This window comes from Stomoxys calcitrans, chromosome 4 (genome assembly GCF_963082655.1).
Source record: "Stomoxys calcitrans chromosome 4, idStoCalc2.1, whole genome shotgun sequence".
Classification (NCBI taxonomy): domain Eukaryota; kingdom Metazoa; phylum Arthropoda; class Insecta; order Diptera; family Muscidae; genus Stomoxys; species Stomoxys calcitrans.
In genome coordinates this window covers 91,232,562-91,259,558 of record NC_081555.1, presented here as the reverse complement: position 1 = coordinate 91,259,558, position 26,997 = coordinate 91,232,562, and the positions used below count along the sequence as shown (strand labels likewise).

The 26,997-nt window shown below is 40.7% G+C and overlaps 1 protein-coding gene across 1 annotated transcript in view; it reads right to left on the bottom strand.

The window, feature by feature from the left end:
* Nucleotides 1-26,997, bottom strand: part of LOC106082873 (fatty acid hydroxylase domain-containing protein 2) — a 28,988-nt gene extending 1,991 nt beyond the window's left edge. Inside the window, exons 1-2 of the mRNA XM_013245611.2 lie at nucleotides 26,794-26,997; nucleotides 17,178-17,353 (exon numbers count right to left, since the gene is read on the bottom strand). Coding sequence (XP_013101065.2) covers nucleotides 17,178-17,353; nucleotides 26,794-26,854 — 237 coding nt within the window. The 5' untranslated portion in view covers nucleotides 26,855-26,997. The remainder of the gene's footprint in view (nucleotides 1-17,177; nucleotides 17,354-26,793) is intronic.

Here is a 26,997-nt window from a genome sequence, read left to right as displayed (position 1 = left end):
ATTTTTCAAGACGTGATTTCAACAGACGGACGGACCGACATGTCTTGATCGTCTTCGATTTTAACGCTGATCAAGAATATATATACTTTATAGGGTCGGAAATGGATATTTCGATGTGTTGCTAACGGAATGACAAAATGAATATACGCTCATCCTTCGGTGGTGGGTATAAAAAGTTTTGTTAAATTTAAGCTCGGCGGGGCCGAATTTTTTATTCCATACACCATGGATCACTTTTGACACGTTCTTTGAATGCATTTTTCAAATATAAAGGGTAAGTTTTTAAGAGCTATAGGAAAGTTTTTCAGAAAAGAAACTAAAAAAAATCAGAGAATTGTATGAAATCTTTATTTGATTTAATGTTGACCGTGACTGCGCCTCAAATGATCCATCCGCTTAGTCCAATTTTGACATACTCTATTCAACATTTTGGCCGGTATCTCACGAATAAATGCTTCAATATTGTCTTCCAATGTGTCAATTGAAGCGGGCTTGTCTGTATAGATATGAGCTTTAACATAACTCCTCAATAGTCTAAATAGTCTAAAGGCGTTAAATCGCATGATTTAGACGGCCAATTGACCGGTCCCGAACGTGAAATAAAATATTCACCGAACTCGTCTCTCAATAAGTTCATTGTTACGCGTGCTGTGTGGCATGTGGCACCGTCTTGTTGAAACCACATGTCATGCAAGTCAAGCTCTTGCATTTTGAGCAAAAAAAAGATGGATATCATCTCACGGTAGCGTTCACCATTCAAAGTTACGTTACGATTCACATTATCTTTGAAGAAGTACGGTCCAATGATGCCACCAGCCCATAAACCGCACCAATCTGTGATTTGTATACCCACCATAGAAGGATGGAAGGTATATTCATTTTGTCATTGCGTTTGCAACACATCGAAATATTCATTTCCGACCCTATAAAGTATATATATTCTTGATCAGCGTAAAAATCTAAGACGATCTAGCCATGTCCGTTCGTCTGTCTGTTGAAACCACGCTACAGAGATATGGAGCTGAAAATTTGCACAGATTCTTTTTTTGTCCATAATCAGATTAAGTTCGAAGATGGGCTATATAGACCCCATATAGACCAATCTGTCGATTTAAGGTCTTAGAAATTTGGGACATTGAGCTGTGTAAGGCCCTTCGACATCCTTCTTTAAATTGGCCCCAGTCGGTTCAGATTTGGATATAGCTGCCATCGAGACCGATCCGCCGATTACAGGTCTTGGTGCCATAAAAGGCGCATTTTTGTCCGATTTTGCAAAAAATTTGGGACAGTGAGTTGCATTGGGCCCTTCGAAATTTTTTTTCCAATTTGGCTAAGATTGGTGCAGATTTGGATATAGCTGCCATATAGTCCGATTTCTCGATTTAAGGTCTTGGCTCCACAGAAGCGCATTTATTGTCCGATGTCGCCGAAATATGGGACAGTGAGTTGTGTTAGGCCCCTAGACATCCTTCTGTAATTTATTCAAGATCGGTCCAGATTTGGATATAGCTGCCACAGAGACCGATCTCTCTATTTAAGGTCTTGGGCCCATAAAAGGCGCATTTATTGTCAGATTTCGCTGAAATTTGGGACAGTGAGTTGCATTGGGACCTTCGAAATTTTTTTTCCAATTTGGCTCAGATTGGTCCAGATTTGGATATAGCTGCCATATAGTCCGATTTCTCGATTTAAGGTCCTAGGCCCATACAAGCGCATTTATTGTCCGATGTCACCGAAATTTGGGACAGTGAGCTGTGTTAGGCCCTTTCACATCCCTCTTCAATTTAGCCCAGATTGGTGCAATTTTAAATATAGCTGTCATATAGAACGATCTCTCGATTTAAGCTCTTGGGCCGAAATTTGGGACAGTGAGTTGTTTTAGGTCCCTCGACATCTTTCTGTAATTTATTCAAGATCGGTCCAGATTTGGATATAGCTACAATATAGACCGATCTCTCGATTTAGATTTTTGGAGCCATAAAAGGTGCATTTATAGTGCGATTTCACCGAAAATTGGGACAGTGAGTTGGGTTAGGCCCTTTGACATCCCTCTTCAATTTGGCCCATATCGGTCCAGATTTGAATATAGCTGCCATATAGAACGATCTCTTGATTTAAGCTCTTGGGTCCATAAAAGGCGCACTTTATGTGGGATTTGGGACAGTGAGTTGTTTTAGGCCCTTTGAAATCCCTCTTCAATTTGGCCCAGATCTGTCCAGATTCATATCGGTCTATATTTGAATATGGCTACCAAAAAGACCAATATTTTGTTCTACAAAATTTGGTCTAAATCGGTCCATATTTCGATATAGCTGCTATGGGGGCAAAAATTATGCATTTTTCACCGGGTTATGATGAAAGGTGGTTTACATGTATACCCGAGGTGGTGGGTTTCCAAAGTTCGGCCTTCCAAACTTAACGCCTTTCTACTTGTTTTTGGATGCATTTGTAGCTCTTGTGGAAGCCACCGTAGCGCAGAGGTTAGCTATGACGCTGAACGCCTGGGTTCGTATTACTCAAAGTTTGTATTACTCAAAGGTACGGGGAATGAGAGACACAGAGCTTGTACTCTTGCAAAGAGTAGTCTCCATTTTTTTACTTCTTCCGTCGCTAAGCACTGAAGGTTCCATAGTAGCCAGCCTTGAAATAAATAAGTCTCATAACTGGCTGGATTCCCTATATTTGGCACACGATTTAGAGATGCCGCCTTCAAACTTAAAGTTTCTGATTGAAACCGCTTCATTAGGGAAGAAGAGTTTCATTGTAGAAAGTGATGCTAATGCACATCTGACCTAACCACTGACCAATATCTGTTCAAAAAAAATCAATTCCCCTTTCTGGTTATACATTCTTGTTATTTTCCTGTCACCGTGCTCTGTCTCTGTCTGCCCACACAAAACTAACCACCACATGCGGTGGATTTTTGTTTGCAAACGTGATTTCATTTAGAAAAAACAACGTTAAACCAGTTTTTCTAAGTACTTCTTGCTCCGAGTATTCTAACATCTGTTTATTTGTTTTGGTTTGTAATAGCTGGTCATGTGAATCGATTCATATCTTTGCGTCTTTAAGTCGAATTTAATGATCAGGCGATTGTAACACGCAAACAAGAGGTTGTTTTTAAATAAGATGATTCACGATGGTGTTGGTGACGACGATCTTACCACTCACCGAAACGCATCCACCAGTGATGTGATATGTGTCTTTTTCTTCTTTCTTTCTTTCTTTCCGATGCCATAAACCCCGTAGCATACATGATTTGACGAATTGATTTGCAAATATTGTAATTTTTTGCCCTGCATTTTTATGTGGAAATGGTCACGCACATGGTGGTGTATGATGTATGGCAATCTAGGCATAATTACGAAAAAATTAATCATGCACACCCATGTCCAATATCTCCTTATTTTGTATTTGTATTTGTCGGTTTGTTTCTTTGTTCCGTATAGACTCAAAAACGGCTGAACCGATAACCTTGAAATTTTTACAGATTGTGTAGGTTGGTCTGGAAGGAAACATTGGCTATATAATTTTTTGATATCGGATGGGGGACGGTCCCTCCCCCTTACCCCAAAAGTACTACCCAAAAATAAAAGTGGACCGATCGGGACAATATGGGACTGAAATGAAAGGTATTTAGGAGCAGAGAACGAATTTCATATTAAAAATTGGGTCCAAATAACTGGGGGCCGCCCCAACCCCAAAACCCCTTAAAATAGGTTCTTTGTACGATAATGACAATATGGAACTCAAATTAAAGGTATTCGGGAGTAGATTGCGAATATGATCAGGAAGGAGAAATAGGCTTTATAGTTTTTTGATAACGGAAGGGGGCGGACCCTCCTCATTTACCCAAAAACACCACCCAAATCAAAAGTGGACCGATCGGAACAATATGGGTATCAATTGAAAAGTAATGGAAAATAGAATACGAATATGGTATTAAAATTTGGATATAAGTACCCATCGGGCCGCCCCAACCCTAAAATTCTCCCAAACAGACATATTCAGCGTTCATGTCAATATGGGCCTCAAATGAAAGGTATTCTGGAGTAGATTACGAATCTGGCATACAAAATCAAATCGAAGTGTAGGGTGTCCCCCTTCCCTCCAAAAACGCTTTAAATGGGCATATGACCCACCATGACTGCATGGGACTCGGTTTTTTTGTTTGTTCCGTAGAATCAAAAACGGCTGAACCGATTTTCTTAAAATTTTCACAGATTGTGTAAGTTTGACTGAAAGAAAACATAGGCTATATAGTTTTTAGATATAGGATGGGGGCGGTCCCTCCCCCTTACCCCAACAACACCATTCAAAACCTAAAGTGGACCGATAGGCACAATATGCCCATTTCTATATGGGACTCAAATGAAAGGAATTTTGGAGTAGATTACAAATATGATAATAAAATTTGTGTTCAAGTCTAGGTGGTTCTTTTCTTTCCAAAAATAAGTCAAATAGGTGGATAGACCCATTATGACAATATGGGACTCAAGTGAAAGGTATGCCCATTTTCGGGTACCCCCAAATGGGCATATTATCCGACCATTTTTATATGGGACTCAAATGAAAGGTATTTGAAAGTAGAAAACGAATTTGACATCCAGCATAGCCAAGTGTTTGGGGGTACGCCCTAAAGCACACCATAAACGGAACTTAATTTCCGATCATGGCAATCTGGAGCTCAAATTAACGGTTTTTGGGAGTAAAGAACGAATTTGATATTTGATTTTCAGGGAAAAGTGCCGGTGGCCGCCCCAGCCCCAAAACATATTTACTGATCATAGTAATATGGGGCTCACATTAAATGGATTTGGGTGTGCAGCACGAACTTTATATCCATATTTGAGTCGAAATGTCTGAGTGCCATCCTTCCCCTAAAAAGTACTTCTCATTACCCTAATTTTCAAAACCACCAGATCTCGGAGATTGGTAAAGCGATTCGTTCGAATTTTTTTTTGCCCTCTCACAGTCAAAACAAATATGGTTTCTATTGTTGGGGTCGGGAGCTTCGGGGTCCGTCCGAAATCCGCCAAATGGGTATATAGACCAATCACGACAATATAGATCTCAAACGAAAGGTGCTTGAGTGAAAAAAAAAGAATTTGATATCCAATTGAAGAGGAATGTGTTTGGAGAACTGCCCCACCCGAAAACACCTCCGTATTTATAAAAGCTTTTTGATGTTTAAATTGTTTGATTTTCGAAAAATTTATACTCATTTTCGGGACAAAGGTGGTCCCTGGGGCCCATACCACCCTCAAACAGAATTTATTTACCGATCATGCCTTAAGGGATATGCGCTACAGTGGCACAAATTCGATATACACATTCAGGGCGAAGTGTCCCAACCCTAAATGATATTAGAGAGTTAAAGAAGGCTCTGCAGAGCGGGCCCGGTTCGGCTAGTACTTTATAAAGAAATTGTTTTAAATGGTTGGTGCCTTGTCAGATGTTCTCGCCTAATCACGATAATGTCGCCTCCTTCTCCACTGGATCATAACCGAAGACATACCACACATTTCTGAAATACATTATTAGGAACTCTTGGCTTGTCCTGATGTTGAGCACCACACAGGCTAGAAATTTGAGCTCCGGCTTGTGTGGTGTTCATCGTTATGACAGAAAGCTTAGTTGGAAGATAACGGGCGTGTTCACAGGCTGTGCATAGTGGATAGCTTCGTATTTGTGCGGATTAGAGGCAGCTGCAGTCGAGGGTAATCAGCGATTTCGAAAGGCGAGTCTCAGTGAGGATTCGGGGGACACCGGCTCTTACTTAATACTGAATACCTATGAGCGCAGAGGTTAGCATGTCCGCGTATGACGGTGAACGCCTGGGTTCGAATCCTGCCGAGACCATCAGAAAACATTTTCAGCGGTGGTTTTCCACTCCTAATGCTGGCAATATTTATGACATGTAAAACTTCTCTCCAAAGAGGTGTCGCACTGCGTCACGCCATTCTGAGTCTGAACGGCGTGCCGCATATAATATAAAAAGGAGGCCTCTTATCATTGAGCTTAAACTATAATCGGACTGCACTCATTGATATGTGAGAAGTTTGCCGCTGTTCCTTAGTGGAACGTTCATGGGCAAAATTTGAATTGGTCGAAATGACAAGGCGAGTTATTTGCGCCTTTTAATAATCAATGGCCAACATCAGCATCTGTACCCAGGTTGAGGCGGCTGGAAGCAGACGTTGGATATTGAAGCAAGCAGTTCACGCGACATCAAGGGATACATGTGCGATTGCAGATAACCCATGCGATAGAGGCGCTGGGCCGATACCCGCGCCTGGAATACTAATCAATTAATCTGCAAAAGCAAAAAAAGTAATTCGCTAATGTTGTCGACCACCACAAATGAATTATCTGCGGTTGTGCGCCTGGAATGTCCGGACACTTTACAGAGATGGTGTAGTATACACACTAGTGGATGTATAGAAAAAATACAAGGCAGATGTTACCGCCCTACAGGGAGCGCAAAGAATCAGTAGAAACGTCACAACAGCACCAAAGAGTGACGCACTAAGCAATAGCTGCCATGACCAGGGCAGCGGAGTCGACCGGAAACGAGTTTTCGAGGCCGGTGTCGAAGTCGGAGTCGGATTATTGAGCCGGAGTTTGGTTTGGAGTTGAGCATATTAGCCCCGACTCCGAACCGCTCTGCGACTCTGAACCGCTCTGCGACTCCGAACCGCTCTGCGACTCCGAACCGCTCTGCGACTCCGAACCGCTCTGCGAATCCGAACCGCTCTGCGACTCCGAACCGCTCTGCTACTCCGAACCGCTCTGCGACTCCGAACCGCTCTGCGACTCCGGCTTAATACTCCGACTTAGACTCCGACCCGGAGTCGGAGTTGAGAGCTAGAGTTTGGTTTAGAGTTGAGCACTTTAGCCCCGACTCCGAACCGCTCTGCGACTCCGAATCGCTCTGCGACTCCGAACCGCTCTGCGACTCCGAATCGCTCTGCGACTCCGAACCGCTCTGCAACTCCGAACCGCTCTGCGACTCCGAATCGCTCTGCGACTCCGAATCGCTCTGCGACTCCGAATCGCTCTGCGACTCCGAATCGCTCTGCGACTCCGAACCGCTCTGCAACTCCGAACCGCTCTGCGACTCCGGCTTAATACACCGACCCTGGTCAGAGTTGAAAGCTAGACTCCGCAGCCTTGGCCATGACATGAGGCATGAATTTGGCTGTGAGTTTCTGGCTAAGTTACAATCCACATAAACGCCAAATTCTTCAACATCAGACTTATTTTGTGCCCGTACCCTGACGAAAGACAAGGACGAACATATCAAAGATATTGTCTTCGAGCTCTTAGGGAGAGAATACGACCGCTGCACCGCCCATGACATTGTTCTAGGAGATTTGAATACGAAAACAGGGAAAGAAAATATCTTTGGTCCAATAGTGGGAAATTTAGCCTGCAAGGGAAATTTGCAATAATGGATTGAAGCTAAAAACATGGTAGTTAGCAGCGGCAGATTTCAACATAAAAAAATCACAAATCCGCATAGTTGTCCCCTGATCAAGAAGAAAGGAACCAAATTGATAACGTTGTAATAGATGGAAGGCCTTCATTCAGTGTGTTAGATGTGGGATCGAAGCCGAGGGCGAACATAGATTTGGATAATTACCTTGTTGCAGCAAAGGTAATTATCCATTTAAGCGTGCCGAGTGGGGATTTGAAGACCTTATGTCTCGCAAAGGCATTTTTTAAATGATTTTATTTACATATTTTTCGTGTCTACATATATCACAAAGGTTAAACAGAAACAGAGTGCACCAAGTTTTCAGTATGCTATTCATAACACTAAGAGTTCCATAATCAGAACAATGATAATAGTTAATTAAATTTCATGTCTTAAATCATTAGTATTTTATTATCAGCTACTTGTTTTTTTTTTTAATTGTATGTACGAAATTTTAAATTTGCCGACATAATCTTCCTTGGCAATCAAAAATACTATTGGATTTTTATGAAGTCAAGTGCTTATACGCGTGCAATCTCATAAAAAAAAAAAAAATATTTTAGAAATAGATAATAGGGTTGTTTTATTTACCCCCTAAGAGAATTTTTTCGCTGCGGTGTAGGTAGATCCGTGCTTGCGTAGGGACGGGCGGTTCTTCACCCCCGCTCGGGTTTCTCCACTCCTCCTGTATTTTTCTTTTATTCGTGTATAACCTCTAGTACGAGGTCTCACATTTTCTTTTTCTTTTCTTCCCTTTCTGTCTCTAGGGTACCACAATGGGCCAAACTGGCCTCCGAGTGAACTCACCTTTGGTGAGCGACCCATTCAATCTACCCTTACCTATGCCATGTTAAAACTTCTCTCTTAAGAGGTATCGCACTGCGGCACGCCGTTCGGACTTGGCTATAAAAAGGAGATCCTCTATCACTGAGTCTAAAACTTGAATCGGACTGCACTCATTGATATGTGAGAGTTCCTTAGTGGCATGTTCATGGGCAAAATTAACAATTTGCAGATTTGTTTAATTGGAGGCCATCATCTATGACGCCGAACACCTGATTTCCATTCCGAGCGTCAACATAGAAACAAATTTTCGGCGGTTAATTTTCCCTCATAAAAGGCGATATGAAATAAGACCCCAATGCATTAAAGCCCCAAACGAAAAATGAAATAAAAACCCAAAAATGGGGCGTTATTTCATAATGAAATACAACCTCAAATAAGGCCGTAACGAAATGAAAAACCCCTCAAATTTAAATGAAATAAGGCCCATTATTTCATATGACATAAAGTCCCGAACTTCAAATGCAATAATACCCCAATAAGTGAGTGATTAGCCGATGTTCGGGAAATCTTTCGAAATGACCTGCTCTCCGTTTTATTTGAAATGTTTGTAAAACGAAATAAAACCCCAAAAATATGTTTTGGGGCTTTGTGCCAAATTTGGGTCATACGAAATTAAGCCCCAATTTTTAAAATGAAATAAAGCCCCATAAAACGAAATATAGACCCAATTATTGTTGTTTTTGTTTCATGTATAAAAGTTTGGGCTCTAATTTAATATTCCGTTTGGGCCTTTTTTCATACAGCCTTACAAAATACTGGCGGTATTTGTACGGTATCCAGTCATGTTTAACTTCTCTAACAATTGATGTCGATTATTTGAAATGTTTGTAAAACGAAATAAAGCCCCAAAAAATAAGATTTGGGGCTTTGTGTCATTTCCAAATTTGGGGACTTATTTCATACGAAAATAAGCCCCCATTTTTAAAATGAAATAAAGTTCCATAAAACGAAAGCCCCAATTATCGTTGTTTTTGTTTCATGTATAAAAGTTTGGGGTCTAATTTCATTCTCCTTTTGGGGCTTTATTGCATTGGGGCCTTATTTCATACAGCCTTACAATATGCTGGCAACATTTGTACGGTATCCGGTCATCTTTAATTTCTCCCACAAGTGGTGTCGCTATGCGGCACGCCGTTCGGACTCGGCATAAAAAAGAAAGTCTCATATCACTGAGTTAGAACTTGAATAGGACTGCACTCATTGATATGAGAGAAGTATCTTAAAGAATGTTCATGGCAAAATATTTACCAGATTGGTAAATAAAACAGACCGAATATAGGCTTTAATTATGTTTAGTTAAAAAAAAAACATCTATGAAGAATAGAATTGTTATGAAAAGACAAAGTCCAAGACAGTCTCAAGAAACACAAAATCTGGCATTTTAGATTTAAAAATCATTTCCTTAGTATGAGGATTTTGTTTTGAAAATGTAACACGACAAAGTCTAACGATTGATAGGCAGCTCAAAACAGGCGTACCAACGGGCAGTAAGATATTGAAATAAAAGCAAATACGCGGTAAATACTTTCTATTGAATCTTGTCAAGGGTACTTCCAATTTAAGTTTTTTAATGCCATTTCGAAACCTGTAAGGAAAGCCAAAAGTCGGGTGGTGCCGTCTTTATAATACCCTACACCTATCTAATAAATACAAAAGGGCGGCTGTATATAATTCTGAACCAATTTTGATGGACCTCGGCGGATGTGTTCAGATGGGTTATTAAAATTCCTGTATCCAATTTTGAGCAAAGCAAATATGTTCGAAATGTAATAACTACGGTTGACAAATGACAACAAATTACCCAAAATCTGACGAACATATACATGGGAGCTATATCAAAATCTGAATCGATATCGATCAAACTTTATGGATATTGTGGAAGTCGCCGAGGAAAGCGTTGTACAAAATTTGGGAAGATTGGTCAATAAATGCGCTTGCAGTGAGTCTAGGAGTGAAAATTGGTCGATATATATTATATATGTAAATCAGAACCGATTTCTATGAAATTCACCATTAATATCGAGAGTCATTCTTCTTGCCAAATTTCGAGAGAATCGGTTAACAAATGAATATTTTATTGCTGTATTACTGCAAATCGGACGAACATATATATGAGAGCTATATCCAAATCTGAAACGATTTCTATGAAATTCTCCAGTAATATAGAGAGTCATAAGAAAATCCTTCCTGCCAAATTTTGGAGAATCGGTTAACAAATGACCATTTGATTGCTGTATTACTGCTAATCGGACGAATATATATATGGGAGCTATATCCAAATCTGAACCGATTTTTTCCAATTTCAATGGGCTTTGTCTCTAGGCCGAAAAACATGCCCATACCAAATTTGAAGACGATCGGATGAAAATTGCGAACTGTAGTTTGTGCACAAATTAACATTGACAGACGGACATAGCCAAATCGAATCAGAAAGTGATTCTGAGTCGATCGGTACACTTATCAATGGGTCTATCTCTCTTCCTTTTGGGTGTTACAAACAAATGCACTAAGTTATAATACCCTGTACCACAGTATGGGTTTTCATCAACTTATTTTTTGACTTAATTGCTATTTAATCTTCGCAAATCCAAAGATTCGTATGTACATCGTGGTCCAAAACCCACCCGGGTGGGTCAACTATATAATTTTGAGGAAAATCCCAAAATTTCAGGCTTGTGGAAAGAAAAACTGAAGAAGACAGCCAAATACAAGATCCCCTCCAATCACTTCCCTCCCTACATTTAGTTTTTTAAGAAGAAAAATTGCCCCAAGCCAACCAAGTTTTTCACTTTGACAGTTTCTGCGTGAGTTGGGCAAAGGCAGGTGTATTGGAAGACATTCTTCGCCCCTGAAGTACAAATTTTTTGTATACTTTGACGGATTTATTATTTTATGGATCGTAACGCTAGTTATATTCAGTTTTTTTTTAATAAAATATTTTGTGGAAAATTAGGATCCCACCTAAGTGGGGTATGGCATTTAAAAATCAAAAAATATTTAAAAAAAATTAAGGGAGTTGGATTTCATTTTCTTGTAGAGTCAAAAAATTTAGCCGCTGAGTTAGTGCTGAGCAATTGATGTCAAATAAACCAAATAATTTTAATTATGAAGACACAGACTTGTTTTACATATCCTTAAGAGTACTAGAAATTTGGATCTATTGTTCTACATAGATGTGTCAGAAGTGGAACACCTCAAGAAGGTGTTCTTTCTCCACTACTTTGGAATATAGCCTTTAACCATATTTTATTGTGCCTGAAAGAAAGTTTTTTAACAACTCTGAATTGTTCAAATTGTATCTCTAGGAATTGTAGGGCAACAAGATAACACTTCATGAGCCCTAGTGAAACTGGAATCTTTGGCATGTGGTTCCCATGGACAAATGTTCTACTCATTGTATCCATCGTCAACTTCGATTTCAATAGTTATAGGGTTCTTTGATCCTCTTGACATTCTAAGTCGGTCTAACCAGGACCGTATGTGGAAACCACTACAGTTAGGGTAGGTTGAAAAGAGGGCGCAGATATTAACCCGCCCCATGCCACTATGGACGTGCACCTAAGCCGGCAATCCCCTGGCAGCCGGTTGTACGTACCGCATTGACCCGATGGAGTCCTTCATCGTCAAGGGCTGCCGTCTCAGTGTACAACACACTGCCACAACAACAGCCTAAACAAGTAGTCGGCTTGTTGTGCGCTCTATATAACAAAAAGGAACTTCGAAAAGAAAATCTAAGTCAGGAATTCCGTCCAATTTACAAAATTCCTATTTGTTTTCCATACCACGCCCCTATGTTGATTTATGTTCTGCGTTGTGTTCCCACCTAAATGTCAATGTCTGTTAGCCACGAAAGCCGGGCAATGACATAGGAAATGCTCCAGCGTCTCATCATCTTCCCCACCTGCCCAACACATGCTTTAATTCGCCGCACCTATTCTGCATAAGTGAGCTCGTAGTCTTATGTGTGTCGTTATGATACCGAAAACAATACTGATCTCCTTCATACTTCTTTTCTCTATTAACCTCGTCTTGTCACGATCCGGATCTTACCATAGGATTTTCGTCGTTTAACCAAGTTTATTGACGGCAATCCTCTGGCTTTCACTGCCAAATTGTCTGCTCTTTCATTCCCCGTTACTCCACTGTGGCCTGCAACCAAATAATGGGGATCGTGCCATCCTCAGAGGTGGTAAGAATGTTCGTGACTTAACCATAGCAAATTTTGCCTATGAAATAAGGAACAAGGGCAAACTTTTCACAAATCAATGAGTGCTGTCAATTTTAAGCTCAATGATATTGGAGCTCCTCTTTATAGCCGAGTCCAAACGGCATGCCGCAGAGCGACAACTCTTTGGAGAGAAGTTTTTAGATGGCAAAGTACCTCACAAATGTCGCCAGCATTAGGAGTGGATAACCACCGCTGAAACATTTTCTGATGTTCCTGCTAGGATTCGAATCCAAGCGTTCAGCGTCATAGGCGGACATACTAACCTCTGCGCTACGGTGGCCTCCAACCATATTATGGTCAGGCAGTCGAAAACTGATCTCAGTACCTGGGTTCTCAATGTAGACGCCCAGGCCCACTCTGTCCTCTAGCTTGGATCCATCTGTATAGCATGATCTCTCAAATGGCAATATCAGAGTTCCGTCAATCCAAGATTGCGCCGCTGGCAGTATTGCTTCGCATTCGACCTCAAGTTTCGTCTCTGGTATCCGATCGGGAACCTCTTCCATTCCTTTCAGGCTCTTACTCTATCACTATCCTATCGTCAAGCCACTCCCCCATCGCCCTTAGTCTCATAGCCGCTGTGGCTGCCCCACATTTAATCTGCATATCTATAGTATCCAGTGCCCCACCTATGCCAAAACAACATCTTGCTTCCATCGCAGTCCACCAAACTACTGTAACACCCTTTGTAAGTAACACCCTTTGAATAGCAATAAAATTAGCAAATTTTGCCGAACACAATTTAATTTTTTATACCCTTCACCATAGGATGGGGGTATATTAATTTCGTCATTCTATTTGTAACACCTCGAAATATGCGTCTGAGACCCCATGAAGTGCATATATTCTTGATAGCCATGTCATTTCAAGTAAATCTAGCCATGTCCATCCGTCTGTCCGTCCGTCTGCTTTCGAAAGCAAGCTAACTTTCGAAGAAGTAAAGACAAATATTTTTTATTAGTGTAGGTAGGTTGGGATTGTAAATGGGCCAAATCGGTCCATGTCGGTCCATCGGTCCAACCAATCTTGGACCTTGACTGCTTGAGCCTCTAGAGTGCGCAATTCTCATCCGATTTGACTGAAATTTGGCACGTAAGTGTTTTGTTTTAACAACTGTGCTAAGTTTGATTGAAATTGGTTCATAATTTGGTATAGCTGTCATATAAACCGATCTTGGATCCTGACTTCTTGAGGCAATAGAGCGCGCAGTTCTCATCCGATTTGGCTGAAATTTTGCATGAAGTGTTATGACTTCCAATAACTGTGCTAAGCATGGCGCAAATCGGTACATAACCTGATATAGCTGCCATATAAACCGATCTGGCATCTTGACTTCTTGAGGCAATAGAGCGCACAGTTCTCATTCGATTTGGCTGAAATTTTGCATGAGGTGTTATGACTTCCAATAACTGTGCTAAGTATGGCGCAAATCGGTACATAACCTGATATAGCAGCCATATAAACCGATCTGGGATCTTGACTTCTTGAGCCTCTAGAAGGCGCAATTCTCATCCATGGCAGACATTTTGTACAACATCTTCTCTCATGACTTTCAACATACGTGTCTAATATGGTCCGAATCGATCAATAGCTTGATACAGCTCCCATATAAACCTATCTCCCGATTTTGCTTCTTGAGCCCCTACAAGGCGCAATTCTTATCCGAATGAACTGAAATATTACACAATGACTTCTACAATATTCGGCATTCATTTATGGTCCGAATCGGACTATAACTTGATATAGCTCCAATAGCATAACAGTTCTTATGCAATATTCGTTGTTTGCCTAAAAAGAGATGCCGCGCAGAGAACTCGACAAGTTCGATCCATGGTAGAGGGTATATAAGATTCGGCCCGGCCGAACTTAGCACGCTCTTACTTGTTAAAATTCTGAGGGACTAAAACTTTTCTGTGTCATGCTTAGCCCACTCCCCAGAGGCCTTTCTACGCTCATGGTCAGCATCCGTAGTGGGTTATTTATAGTAATCACCCGTAGGAGCGACGACAAAATGCCCCCCTGTGGCTAGCCCTGTGCCACTGGGTCCCTTATATTTAATTGGGGCCCACAATTTATACACCTATTCCTTAGCATATGGTTTATCCAGTCTCTAAGGACCCGGTCCATCCGGTACTGGTCTAAGGATTGGATCAGTGTGTCGGTCCGCACATTGTTAATAGCCCCCTCGATGTCAATGCATGACACCAATGAGTACGTCTTCGCATCGAAGGATTCTGTTTTTTTGTACAACCTCATGCAGGGCAGTCTTGAGTAGATGTCCTACTCTTTAAAATGGTTTCCACATGGTTTGCGTAGATGTCCTACTCTTTAAAATGGTGTCCATGGCTTTGAGTAAAAAAGGACGTAAGGCTTATAGGCTTTTTAGTTCTTGGGCGTCGCCTAATTTGCCTTGTCGGTCTTGGAAACCCCGATAGCAGACGAACGAACGAATAAAGATATCTACTTGGAATTTTGAACAGACACTTTTAATTGAATTGTTCGCTAGGGATTACCAAATCGGTTCATTTGGATCAGGGCTGCAGAGTCTAGCTCTCGACTCCGACCCCGGGTCGCAGTCTTAGTCGGATTATTAAACCAGAATCAGAGAGCGGTTGTAGTCGGGTCAACCGTACTCAACTCCTTACCAAACTTCGACTCCGACCTTAAAAATTCGACTCCACAGCCCTGATTTGGATGTAGTTCCCATATAAAATGGTCATTCGATTTGACTTCTTGAGCCCCTACAAGTTGATTTTATCCACCGATTTGGCTGACATCTTACGCATAGTGTTTTGTTATGATTCCCAACATCTGTGTATAAATTTAAATCGGTGTATAACTCATAAAGCTCCCATAAAACCAGATCTCCCGAATTGACATCTTGAGTCCCTGAAATTTGGTACATCAAGTACAAAGGCACAAGAAATGTAGGCCTAAAAATCTTAATAATCGTCCGATTTGATTTATTCCAAATAATTGTGTACCCAAGATTTGGCCTGACCGAACATAGCGTCTTTTTTCTTTTTTAGCTTTTTTTTACCCTCCACCATAGGATGGGGGTATATTTCCGTCATTCCGTTTGTAAAACATCGAAATATTGATCTAAGACCCATCAAGGTATATATTGTACAGTGAGGCAGATAAGTCTACGTACCGTTTCATAAATGGCAGCTTCGAAAACTGACAGCCATGTATTGAGGATATGACATAACCTCATAAATTTTCGTTATTAATAACAGTGATGGCCATGGAGAATAATTTTAGTAACATTCGATATTTGGTGGAAAAACTTTTTCGTATATAAATATCGTTTTATAAAAAGAATATTTTAAGTGGGGTATGTAGACTTTTCTGTGCCACTGTACATTCTTGCTAGTTTTGACTAACAATTTAGCCATGTCCGACCGTCTGTCAGTCTGTCGCAAGCACGCTATCTTTCTGTCGAAGGAGTAAAGCTAGACGCTTGATATATGTAAATTGTAAATGGGCCATATCGGTTAATGTTTTCATATAGCTGACATAAAACCCGATTTCGGATCTTGTCTTCTTGACCCTCTAGAGGGCGCAACTCTTATCCGATTTGACTGCAATTTTGTGTGGTTTGCTTTGACTTTCAACAACTGTGCCAAGTATCGAATTAATCGGTTCATAACATGATAAAGCCCCCATATGAACCGAGGAGGCCACCGTAGCGCAGAGGTTAGCATGTCCGCCTAAGACGCTGAAAGCCTGGGTTCGAATCCTGGCGAGACCATCAGAAAAAAATTTCAACGATGGTTTTCCCCTCCTAATGCTGGCAACATTTGTGAGGTACTATGCCATGTAAAACTTCTCTCGAAAAAGTTGTCGCACTGCGGCACGCCGTTCGGACTCGGCTATAAAAAGGAGGCCCCTTATCATTGAGCTTAAAACTTGAATTGGACTGCACTTATTGATATGTGAGAAGTTTGCCCCTGTTTCTTAGTGGAATGTTCATGGGCAAAATTTGTTGTTTGTTGTTGTTGTTGTATGAACCGATCTTTAAACTTGACTTCTTGAAACTCTAGAAGGCCCAATTACCACCCAATTTGGCTGAAAATTTGCATTTAAGGTTAAGCTATGGCTTCCAACAATCTTGCCAAGTAGGGTTTGAATAGGTTTACAACCTGATATAGATCCCATGTAAATCGTTCGCCCGATTTGACTTCTTGAGCCTTTATTCGGTTGAAATCTAATTGTGATAAGTACGGCCCATCTGTATCGGTATATATATCACCTATATATTTGATAAAATCATTCAAGGAACATGTCAAGCGCTATCCATGGTGTAGGGTATATAAGATTCGGCCCGCCTGCAAATTTTTAGTAGTTAAGATTCAAATATTTTTTTTTTTTATTTTACTTTCCGTTTATTTTAGTGTGCTTTAAATCCACGGGGAATCAATACTTATCAAAATAGATTATTGACATTATCAAAATACTCATACTGCAACGTTTTAAGCACTGCAATTATGGATTAGAACGACTGTTTTATCTGCGGTCAAAGTACTTTTCTGATTTGATGACAAAAATAGGCTCTTTATGTGATAACATTCGCACGTACGACTTAATCACTCAATAAGGAAGTTGATTAACTAAACTTACCTTCCAAAATTTCTCCATGTCAAGGGGCACATTTTGATCGGGTTGTATTTTATGTTTGACCAACCATTTGGGACGTTGTGTATAGTCGATAATGGCAAAAATGCCAGCATATGTCCAATAAATAGCCAATACCAAAATTGTAGAGCCAACTACATAAACGGTGAATGGATCGTCGCCTATTTTATTGGAAGGAGAGAGGAAAAATGGTAAATAATCTTTTATAAGTCATTGGGAGTTGGTTTTTTTATGATAATTTTAACCATGAATTCTGTCACCTCTTCAATAAAAAAAAACACAATTACTAATCACAAAATGCCATTTCGAAATTTGACTATTAATAGTCATTAGAAATCTATGCTATGTATTTATATATTGGGTTTGCCCAAAAAGTAATTGCGGATTTTTCAAATAGTCGGCGTTGACAAATTTTTTCACAGCTTGTGACTCTGTAATTGTATTCTTTCATAGTATATATTGGGTTGCCCAAAAAGTAATTGCGGATTTTTTAAAAGAAAGTAAATGCATTTTTAATAAAACTTAGAATGAACTTTAATCAAATATACTTTTTTTACACTTTTTTTTCTAAAGCAAGCTAAAAGTAACAGCTGATAACTGACAGAAGAAAGAATGCAATTACAGAGTCACAAGCTGTGAAAAAATTTGTCAACGCCGACTATATGAAAAATCCGCAATTACTTTTTGGGCAACCCAATATATAACATTATCTTACAGCCTTCACCATAACACCTCTAGAGGAGAGTTTTAGCGCGACAGTTTAATCGAAAAAGCTGTTCATGGCTCAGCATATTAACGGGCGCAAATAGTCTTTTTGCAGGCAATACTGTAGTCCAGCGCCCTCTAGGGGCTTGGTGTGTAAAACCAAGAGCTAAGTTTATATGGGATCTAAAATTACAAGAAGGCACATGCAGGAAGAAATAAATAAATCTGGTGCTTGGGTTATGTGAATAATATTCTCGCAGCTGCTGATTTCCGTTGATACTACAAAACCAACCTCTGATGACGGCATAGAATGTAAACCGCATAGTCAGAATTAGGTCTATATGACAGCAAATATAACCGCAGCAGGAGCCGATGGGCTTCTAGCTGAACTATTTAAGAACGCCGGCGATTCCCCGATCAGACGTATACATCAGATAGTCTATGCAATCTGGCTACAGGGGGTATATATTAGAGCCTAGTCAGGAGACAGAGTCGAAAAAAATCTCCAGTGGCGATACCAAATAAGAGACGTGGAGTCTGGAGTCAAATTGGAAGGATGAAAGAGTCAAAGAGTCCCAGCGGGACTGATGATAAAGATTTTTTTAACCATCACTGTAGGATGGGCGGTATACGAATAAAGTCATTCCGCTTGTATTCCGAGGTATTGACCTGAAACCCTATTAGATTGGGTTAGGTTTAAGTGGCAGTCTGCCATCAGACTCACTAACACGTTTTCGTCCATTGTGATACCACAGAAACAAATGAAAGAAGATGACTTCTAGTTCCTACCGTTGAACCATCCAGATCGCTTTAAAGAGCCCAATAGCTTGCGAATGTTCACATCCGCCAAATCAGAAAAGTTCTCAAGAAAAAGAGTACCTAAAGTGAAACTCCTTCTGACTGCTAGTGCGAGACACACACACAGAAGTTGTTCTATAGTCTCTTCTTCTGCGATGTCCTCACAGCTTCTGCAATAGTCGTTGCTGGCAACCTTCAGTCTGTCAGCATGTTTTCCGATTAGACAGTGATCTGTCATGATGGACACAATGACTGAGACGTCGGCCACATAGTTTTGGAATGCTCACAGCCCCCTCTTCGTGACCATCTATAATTCGTTGTCCTTCGGGCCTGGTCCTGAAAACTTTGCTTATATGTCGCTAGCGGCATACCAACCTAAAGTGGAACTCCTTCTGACTGCTAGTGCGAGACGCACACACAGAAGGTGTTCTATAGTCTCTTCTTCTTCGATGTCCTCACAGCTTCTGCAATAGTCGTTGCTAGCAACCTTCAGTCTGTCAGCATGTTTTCCGATTAGACAGTGATCTGTCATGACGGACACAATGACTGGAATTTTTTTTTTGGAATGCTCACAGTCCCCTCTTTGTGACCATCTATCATTCGTTGTCCTTCGGGCCTGGTCCTGAAAACTTATCTTATATGTCGCTAGCGGCATACCCACAGATTCCAGTATCCCTGGAATGTAGAAGGTAGTTCATAGTCTCGCAGCTCGTCCGCTTTACAATTTCCTGGAGTAAGGGGCTAACCAACGCTGAATATTTTTTTTTTTCGTTCAGCCGGGCAGAATCTCCAATACCCTCTTCAATAGATTGCATGTGACAAGTTCTTTGAATGACTTTTTCAAGTAAAAAGATCAGAGCTACATCAAAATATGGGCCGAGATATGGCTTGTATTTGGCACGGCCGTTAGATTTAGAGTAATTAGCCCATTAGTTTTGGACGGCTAAAACCCTTTGAGAGGCAATAAAATTATTCAATTTTATCAAAAACATTGTATGGCAAAAACTGTTATGGGGGCCCAGAGGCCTTTCTCGTTGTTAGAAGTCATTAAAAAATACCACGCGCCCTCTAGAGGCACAACAGATAAAATCGGGACATACATTAGGATATGGATCGAATTAGACCATGCAACATCCAATTTCAGTCAAATGGGAAATGAATTGCGCCCTCTAGAGGATTAGAAGTAAAGTGTGATTTTTTTGAGGTTAGGATTTTCATGCATTAGTATTTGACAGATCACGTGGGATTTTAGACATGGTGTCAAAGAGAAAGATGCTCAGTATGCTTTGACATTTCATCATGAATAGACTTACTAACGAGCAACGCTTGCAAATCATTGAATTTTATTACCAAAATCAGTGTTCGGTTCGAAATGTGTTCATTCACCGTAACGTTGCGTCCAACAGCATCTTTGAAAAAATACGGTCCAATGATTCCACCAGCGTACAAACCACACCAAACAGTGCATTTTTCGGGATGCATGGGCAGTTCTTGAACGGCTTCTGGTTGCTCTTCACTCCAAATGCGGCAATTTTGCTTATTTACGTAGCCATTCAACCAGAAATGAGCCTCATCGCTGAACAAAATTTGTCAAAATTTGAACACATTTCGAACCGAACACTGATTTTGGTAATAAAATTCAATGATTTGCAAGCGTTGCTCGTTAGTAAGTCTATTCATGATGAAATGTCAAAGCACACTGAGCATCTTTCTCTTTGACACCATGTCTGAAATCCCACGTGATCTGTCAAATACTAATGCATGAAAATCCTAACCTCAAAAAAATCACCCCTTATAATTGGGAGATCATACAATAATTGGGAGTTATATCTAAATATCGACTAATTTGGCTCATTTACAACCGCGACCGACCTACACTAGGTTAGGTTGAAAAGAGGGGGCAAGGGGTAACCACGAAAAAATTTTAAGTTTGGAATTCCATGCTACTTACAAAATCCTTACTTGTTTTCCATACTACTTCCCTAAGTTGGTTCATGTCTGGTACTGTATCCCCATCTATGTACCGGTGTCTTGTAGCCGCGAAAGCCAGGCAATGACACAGGAAATGATCCAACGTCTAATCATTTTTTCACATGCCTTACACCGCACAGATTTTGCATAAGTGAGCTCGTAGTCCCATGTGTCCCGTTATGATAACAAAACCTATACTGACCTCCTTCTTACTTCTTTTCAGTAGTAGCCTAGTCCTCCCACGAACTTGAACACCCCATAGGATTTTCGTCGTCCTAATGACTGTTTCGCTGTTCCACAGCTATCGCCGCCCACGCCCTTAACTCTGACTGCTTCGACCTGAAAGGCTTTGGGTTAACCAAGTTTATTGACGGTAGTCCTCTGGCCTTCACTGCCAAATCGTCTGTCCATTCATTCCCCCTTAATTCGTTATGGCCCGGCACCCAAACGATGCCGATTTTGCCATCCTCAGAAAAGGCGTTAATCTCCTTCTTACACTGCAAGACTGTTCGTAACTTTACCGTCCTGGTTGTTATTGTCCTTAAGGTCATTTTACTGTCGGTATAGATGTTCACACTCGACGTCCTCGCCTTAGCACCACACCATCTCACGCATTACGTCATCTCCCGGATCTCCTCCCGCAGGACCGTATAATGGCCGGGCAGTCAAAAACAAATCTCAGTGCATGGGTTCTTAATGCAGACCCTCAGGCCCAGTCTGTCCTCTAGCTTTGATCCATCCGTGTAACATGATCTTCCAGATGGCAATACTAGGGTTCCGTCAGTTCAAGATTGTGCCGATGGCAGCAGTGCTTCGCACCCACCTTCAGTGTCGTCTCAGGTATCCGACCGGAAACCTCTTTCATTTCTTCTGTTTCCAATCGTCACCTTGATACCGCGATGGTATAAGCTGCTCCCATCCTCAATCCATTCTCCCATCGCCTTAAGTCTCACAACCGCAGTGGCTTTACACTTAATCTGTGTGTCAATTGGTCGGATATCCAGAATCGCTCCACCTATGCCAAGACAAAATGTTCTCTTAACCCGTTGTATGGTCCAAACATTGCACTTTTTCTCCATAGCAGTCCACCAAACTACTGAGGCGTAAATAATTATTGGTTTAATCACGCTTCTGTAGAGCCAGTTGACTATCGTCGGATTCAGGCCCCATTTCGAGCCTGCGACCCGTCTACATAGTGCCCAACACTGTGAGCCTTTTCAGTACGCTCCTGAATGTGACAATTCCAATTAAGTTTCCTATCTAAGAACACTGCTAATTATTTGATCCTGTCAGATATCCAAATTGTTTTATTGAGGAAACGTGGTGCGTCAAATTGGCCCACCTTCGTCTTCCTCGTGAACAGGCATATTTCAGTTTTTTCTGGGTTACTATTGAGGCTCCTGGGTCTAAGCTCAATAATATGGCATATGCAAGGATCTTTCGGCCCTTCTGCATAGCTCGTTCGGTTCCTTACCCCTAAGAAGTATTATAATACTCCTCAGTCAGCATCCGTAATAGGTTATTTATGGTGGTTACCCAAAGGAGTGGCGATAAAATGTCCCCCTATGGAGTGCTCTGTGCCTCTTTCTCCCTTATATTTATGTCGCGGGGCACACAATTTATCCAACTGTTCCTTAGCATATAGTTTAACCAGTCTCTAAGGACCGGGTCCACCTGGTACTGGTCTAAGGATTGAATCATTGTGTCGGTCCGCACATTGTTAAAAGTCCCCTCGATGTCGATGCATACCGCCAGTGTGTACGTTTTGGCATCGAAGGATTCTACTATTTTATGCACAACCTCATGCAGGGCAGTCTTTACCGACCTTCCCTTGAAATAGGAACGCCGTTTGTATTTGAGCAGTTCGCTGGATGTCCTACTCTTTATCGTGGTATCCACAATACGTTCCATGGTTTTGAGTAGAATGGACGTAAGCCTTATAGACCTGCAGGCATTTGGTGTCGCATAATGTGCCTTGCCGGGCTTGGGTATAAACACCACCCTTACCTCCTGCCAGGCTACCAGAGTTTATGCATGTCCTAGGCACGCTGTAAATATTGGCCAGATGAGGTGCCAGATAGTTGGCCTCCTTTGGTAGTAACGCCGGAAATATTCAATTAGGTCCGGGTGACTTAAATGGTTTGAAGCTGCTCAAGGCTTCTTTGACCATGATAAGTCTTCGATCAACCTCATTATTTCAAGATTGCGGTATCTCCGTGAGTCCTGTCGTATCCTGTGGAAAATGCGTTTTCATCAAAAGCCTCAACATGTCCTCTATTGTCTCTGCTCTCACTACCACGTCGTCTACTAACGACCTGTTCGCAGAAAAGCTTCCAGGAGGCACGTCTTGCCGCTCTAATAATCTTATTGTATTCCTTGAGCCGTGTGTGGTACACATTCCGGTAAACTTCCCCTTTTTTTACGACGTGCTGTGCTCTTTCCCAATGTTACTGATTTCCTCTCTCGAAGAGGACAACTATCTTTGAAAGACCCCACTATTGCAATCGTAATCCTGTTGACATTGTCGTCAATATCTTCTATGCTTGGACAATCTAAATTATATTGCCTAGGTCTTCTTCTGATCAGTCTTCCGAATTGTGGCCAGTTGGTTTTCAACTTGTTAAGGAAACTTTTCGGATTTGGCGCTGGCCATACTATTCTAAACCTGATGTAGCGATAGTCAGAGAAGGAGTGCTCCTTGGAGACTCTCCAATCCTGAACCTCATCGATTAGATTTTCCGAACATATTGTCACTCTAAAACCTCCTCCCTAATCCTTTTGACAAATGTAGCGCTGTTACCAATATTAAGTGTTACCAGGTCGCCAGTATTCAAGAATTCTGTCAGGGCTTGGCTCCATTAATTAATATTGATACTATCGCACGAAATGTGGTGAGACTTCGCATCGCACCTGTCCTGTCTGTTTTGCTTTCCTCTCCAATCGTTGCAGCTCCGACGTGGTTGGTGGCGTCGAAGAGTCGAAAAGCAGATAAAGTGATGCTAGATATGCTCCACCGTCTCCCTGTCTCATCACTGTTGCGTCCGACGTTGACAACTCTGGGGAAAATATAAAATTAAAATTTTTATGACAAACAACGCAGGTCCTCGGCCGAGTACTAGTATCGGCATAGAATAGTTAATAGTTGATATGGTTTAGTCCAGAAACTTTGTTCCGGGTCATCCATGGCTCCTGAATTTAAGCAATATGAATCTTGCCCTAGCTGATTTTTTTTCCATCAGAGCGTGAGTAGCTGTCTTGCTCCGGTGGAAGTTTATCTGGATGATCTCAATCATTGATCTTCCATTGAATGGTCTTCTTGGGAGTGGGTGATGGTCTCATCGTCTGCTCCCTGTTCTTTAGGCTGCATTGGGTTTCCCGTTACTGCCCATCACCTACACTAAGAAGAAGTATTTTTGGAAAATTTCGAGCGGCTAACTACTCGTTTTAAAGTTAGCATATTTTCCACAAACAAGGGGACCGATATGGTTAGATTGACTTAAAAGGTCATATTGATGAATAAAAATATTGGGTTGCCCAAAAAGTAATTGCGGATTTTTAAAAGAAAGTAAATGCATTTTTAATAAAACTTAGAATGAACTTTAATCAAATATACTTTCTTTACACTTTTTTTCTAAAGCAAGCTAAAAGGAACATCAGATAACTGACAGAAGAAAGAATGCAATTACAGAGTCACAAGTTGTGAAAAAATTTGTCAACGCCGACTATATGAAAAATCCGCAATTACTTTTTGGGCAACCCAATATATACTTTGTGGGGTCCTAAACAAATATTTCGAGGTGTTACAAACGGAATGACAAGTTAGTGTACATTCATCCTAAGGTGGAGGATATAACTAATATTAATGCCCCCAACTATGCTGAGAAGTGGAATAACTTTTTATACTCTCCACCATAGCATAGGGGTATACTAATTTCGTCATTCTGTTTGTAACTCGTCGAAATATTCGTCTTAGACCCCATAAAATATATATATTCTTGATCGTCATGACTTTTTATGTCGATCTAGTCATGTCCATCTGTCTGTCTGTCGAAAGCACGCTAACTTTCGAAGAAGTAAAGCTAGCCGCCTGAAATTATGCACAAATACTGCTTAAAGGTGTAGGTCGGTTGGGATTGTAAATGGACCATATCGGTCCATGTTTTGATATGGCTGCCATATAAACAGATCTTGGATCTTGACTTCTGGAGCCACTACAGGGCGCAATTTTTATCCGATTTGGCTGAAATTTTGCATGGGGGGTTTTTTATGATTTTCAAACAACTGTGCTAAGTATGGTTGAATTCGGTCCATAACCTGATATAGCTGTCATATAAACCGATCTTGAATCTTCACTTCTTCAGCCACTACTGGGTGCAATTTTTATCCGATTTGGATGACATTTTGCATGAGGTGTTTTTTAATGATTTCCAACAACTGTGCTAAGTACGGGTGAAATCGATGCATAACCTGATATAGCTGTCATATAAACCGATTTGGGGTCTTGACTTCTTGAGCCTTTAGAGGGCGCAAATCCTATCCGATTTTGCAAAAATTTTGCACGATGTGTTTCGTTATGACTTTCAACAACTGTGCAAAGTATGGTTCAAATCGAACCATAACTTGATATAGCTGCCATATAATCCGATCTGGAATCTTGACTTCTTGAGCCACTACAGGGCGCAATTCTTATCCGATTTGGCTGACATTTTGCATGAAGTGTTTTGTTATGATTTCCAACAACTGTGCCAAGTTTGGTTCAAATCGGTCAATAACCTGATATAACTGCCATATAAACCGATCTGGGGTCTTGACTTCTTAAGCCACTATAGGGCGCATTGCATGAAGTGTTTTGTTATGATTTGCATGAGGTGTTTTGTTATGATTTCTAACAACTGTGCCAAGAATGGTTCAAATCGGTCCATAACTTGATATAGCTGCAACATAAACCGATCTTGAATCTTGTATTCTTGATCCACTGCAGGGTGCAATCCTTATCCGATTTGGCTGAAATTTTGCATGAGATCTTTTGTTATGATTTCCAAACTACTGTGCCAAGTACGGGTGAAATCGATGCATAACCTGATATAGTTGCCATATAAACCGATCTGGGATCTTGACTTCTTGAGCCTTTATAGGGCGCAAATATTATCCGATTTGGGTGAAATTATGTACAACGGCTTCTCCCATAACCATCAACATACGTGTCAAATATGGTCTGAATCGGTCTATAACCTAATACAGCTCCCCTCCAACACGATCTGCCTATTTTACTTTTTGAGCCCCTAAAGGTCGAACTCCTTATTCGATTTGGCTGACATTTTACACAATGACTTCTGATGTGGTCTCCAACATTCATTCCATTATGATGCGAGTCGGACCATAACTTGTTATTTTTAAAATGAAACTTTCAAGAAAAGATAATTATTATATCTATGTCACAGTGCATTATAGCCTAAGTGCGATTTTTGCCAAGTTCGATTTAAATTGTAAAAAATCTTTATTAAGGAATCAAATGGGGTGAATCGTGCATCAAGGATTAAAATTCAACGTTTGCCAAAAAAAAATTTGGAATCTGGCCAATAGACAAGAGAGACTTTGTAAACAACCTCAACACAACAAGGTATACAAAGATCTCGAATAAATGAGTAAGTTGATGATAATGGTCTAATCCTGCAGGGCTATAAACATAAGATGGCCCTCTGTTGCCTCACCACTGCCCCATGTCTTTGCATAACTACCAATGTTGTTGATACCAGAGTCCATGAAGTCTTATAATGAATATTAAAATTTCCATTTCACTTCTTGGGGAGACGCAGTGCTTTAGTTGACTTGTGTTTGGCAAAGATTTTTCACTTATGAACGAGTTGAAACCAGCAACAATTGAATTCATTCACGATTTTCAATGTCTGTTCAATATTCGTCGTTATTTATATTTTTCACTCCGAGGGATTTCACTTTTTATATAAACTGTTTCTCACATTTCCCTCTTAAAAACTGTGTTTTTTTTCAAATTAAAGCAGCTACCAATTATTCCAGAGAATATGTATTTGATTTGATTAATAATTTCATTCACATTCTTCGGCGGTTGCACTATTTTCATCTCACATAAACAAAATTGTTCTATTACCTACTAAATCCAAGAAATTATTCCACAGCGTTTGACATTTTGATGGTATTTCGGCTGTCATTTTGTTTATGGCCACCGATGTTATGCTTTGCTTGACTAAAACTCGATTAATGCTAAACGATCGCCGTTAACCAAATACTATATGAGTTTTGTTTAGGTTCTCACTCTCTCTCTCCCTATCTTCCCGGTATGAGAAGTGGCTTA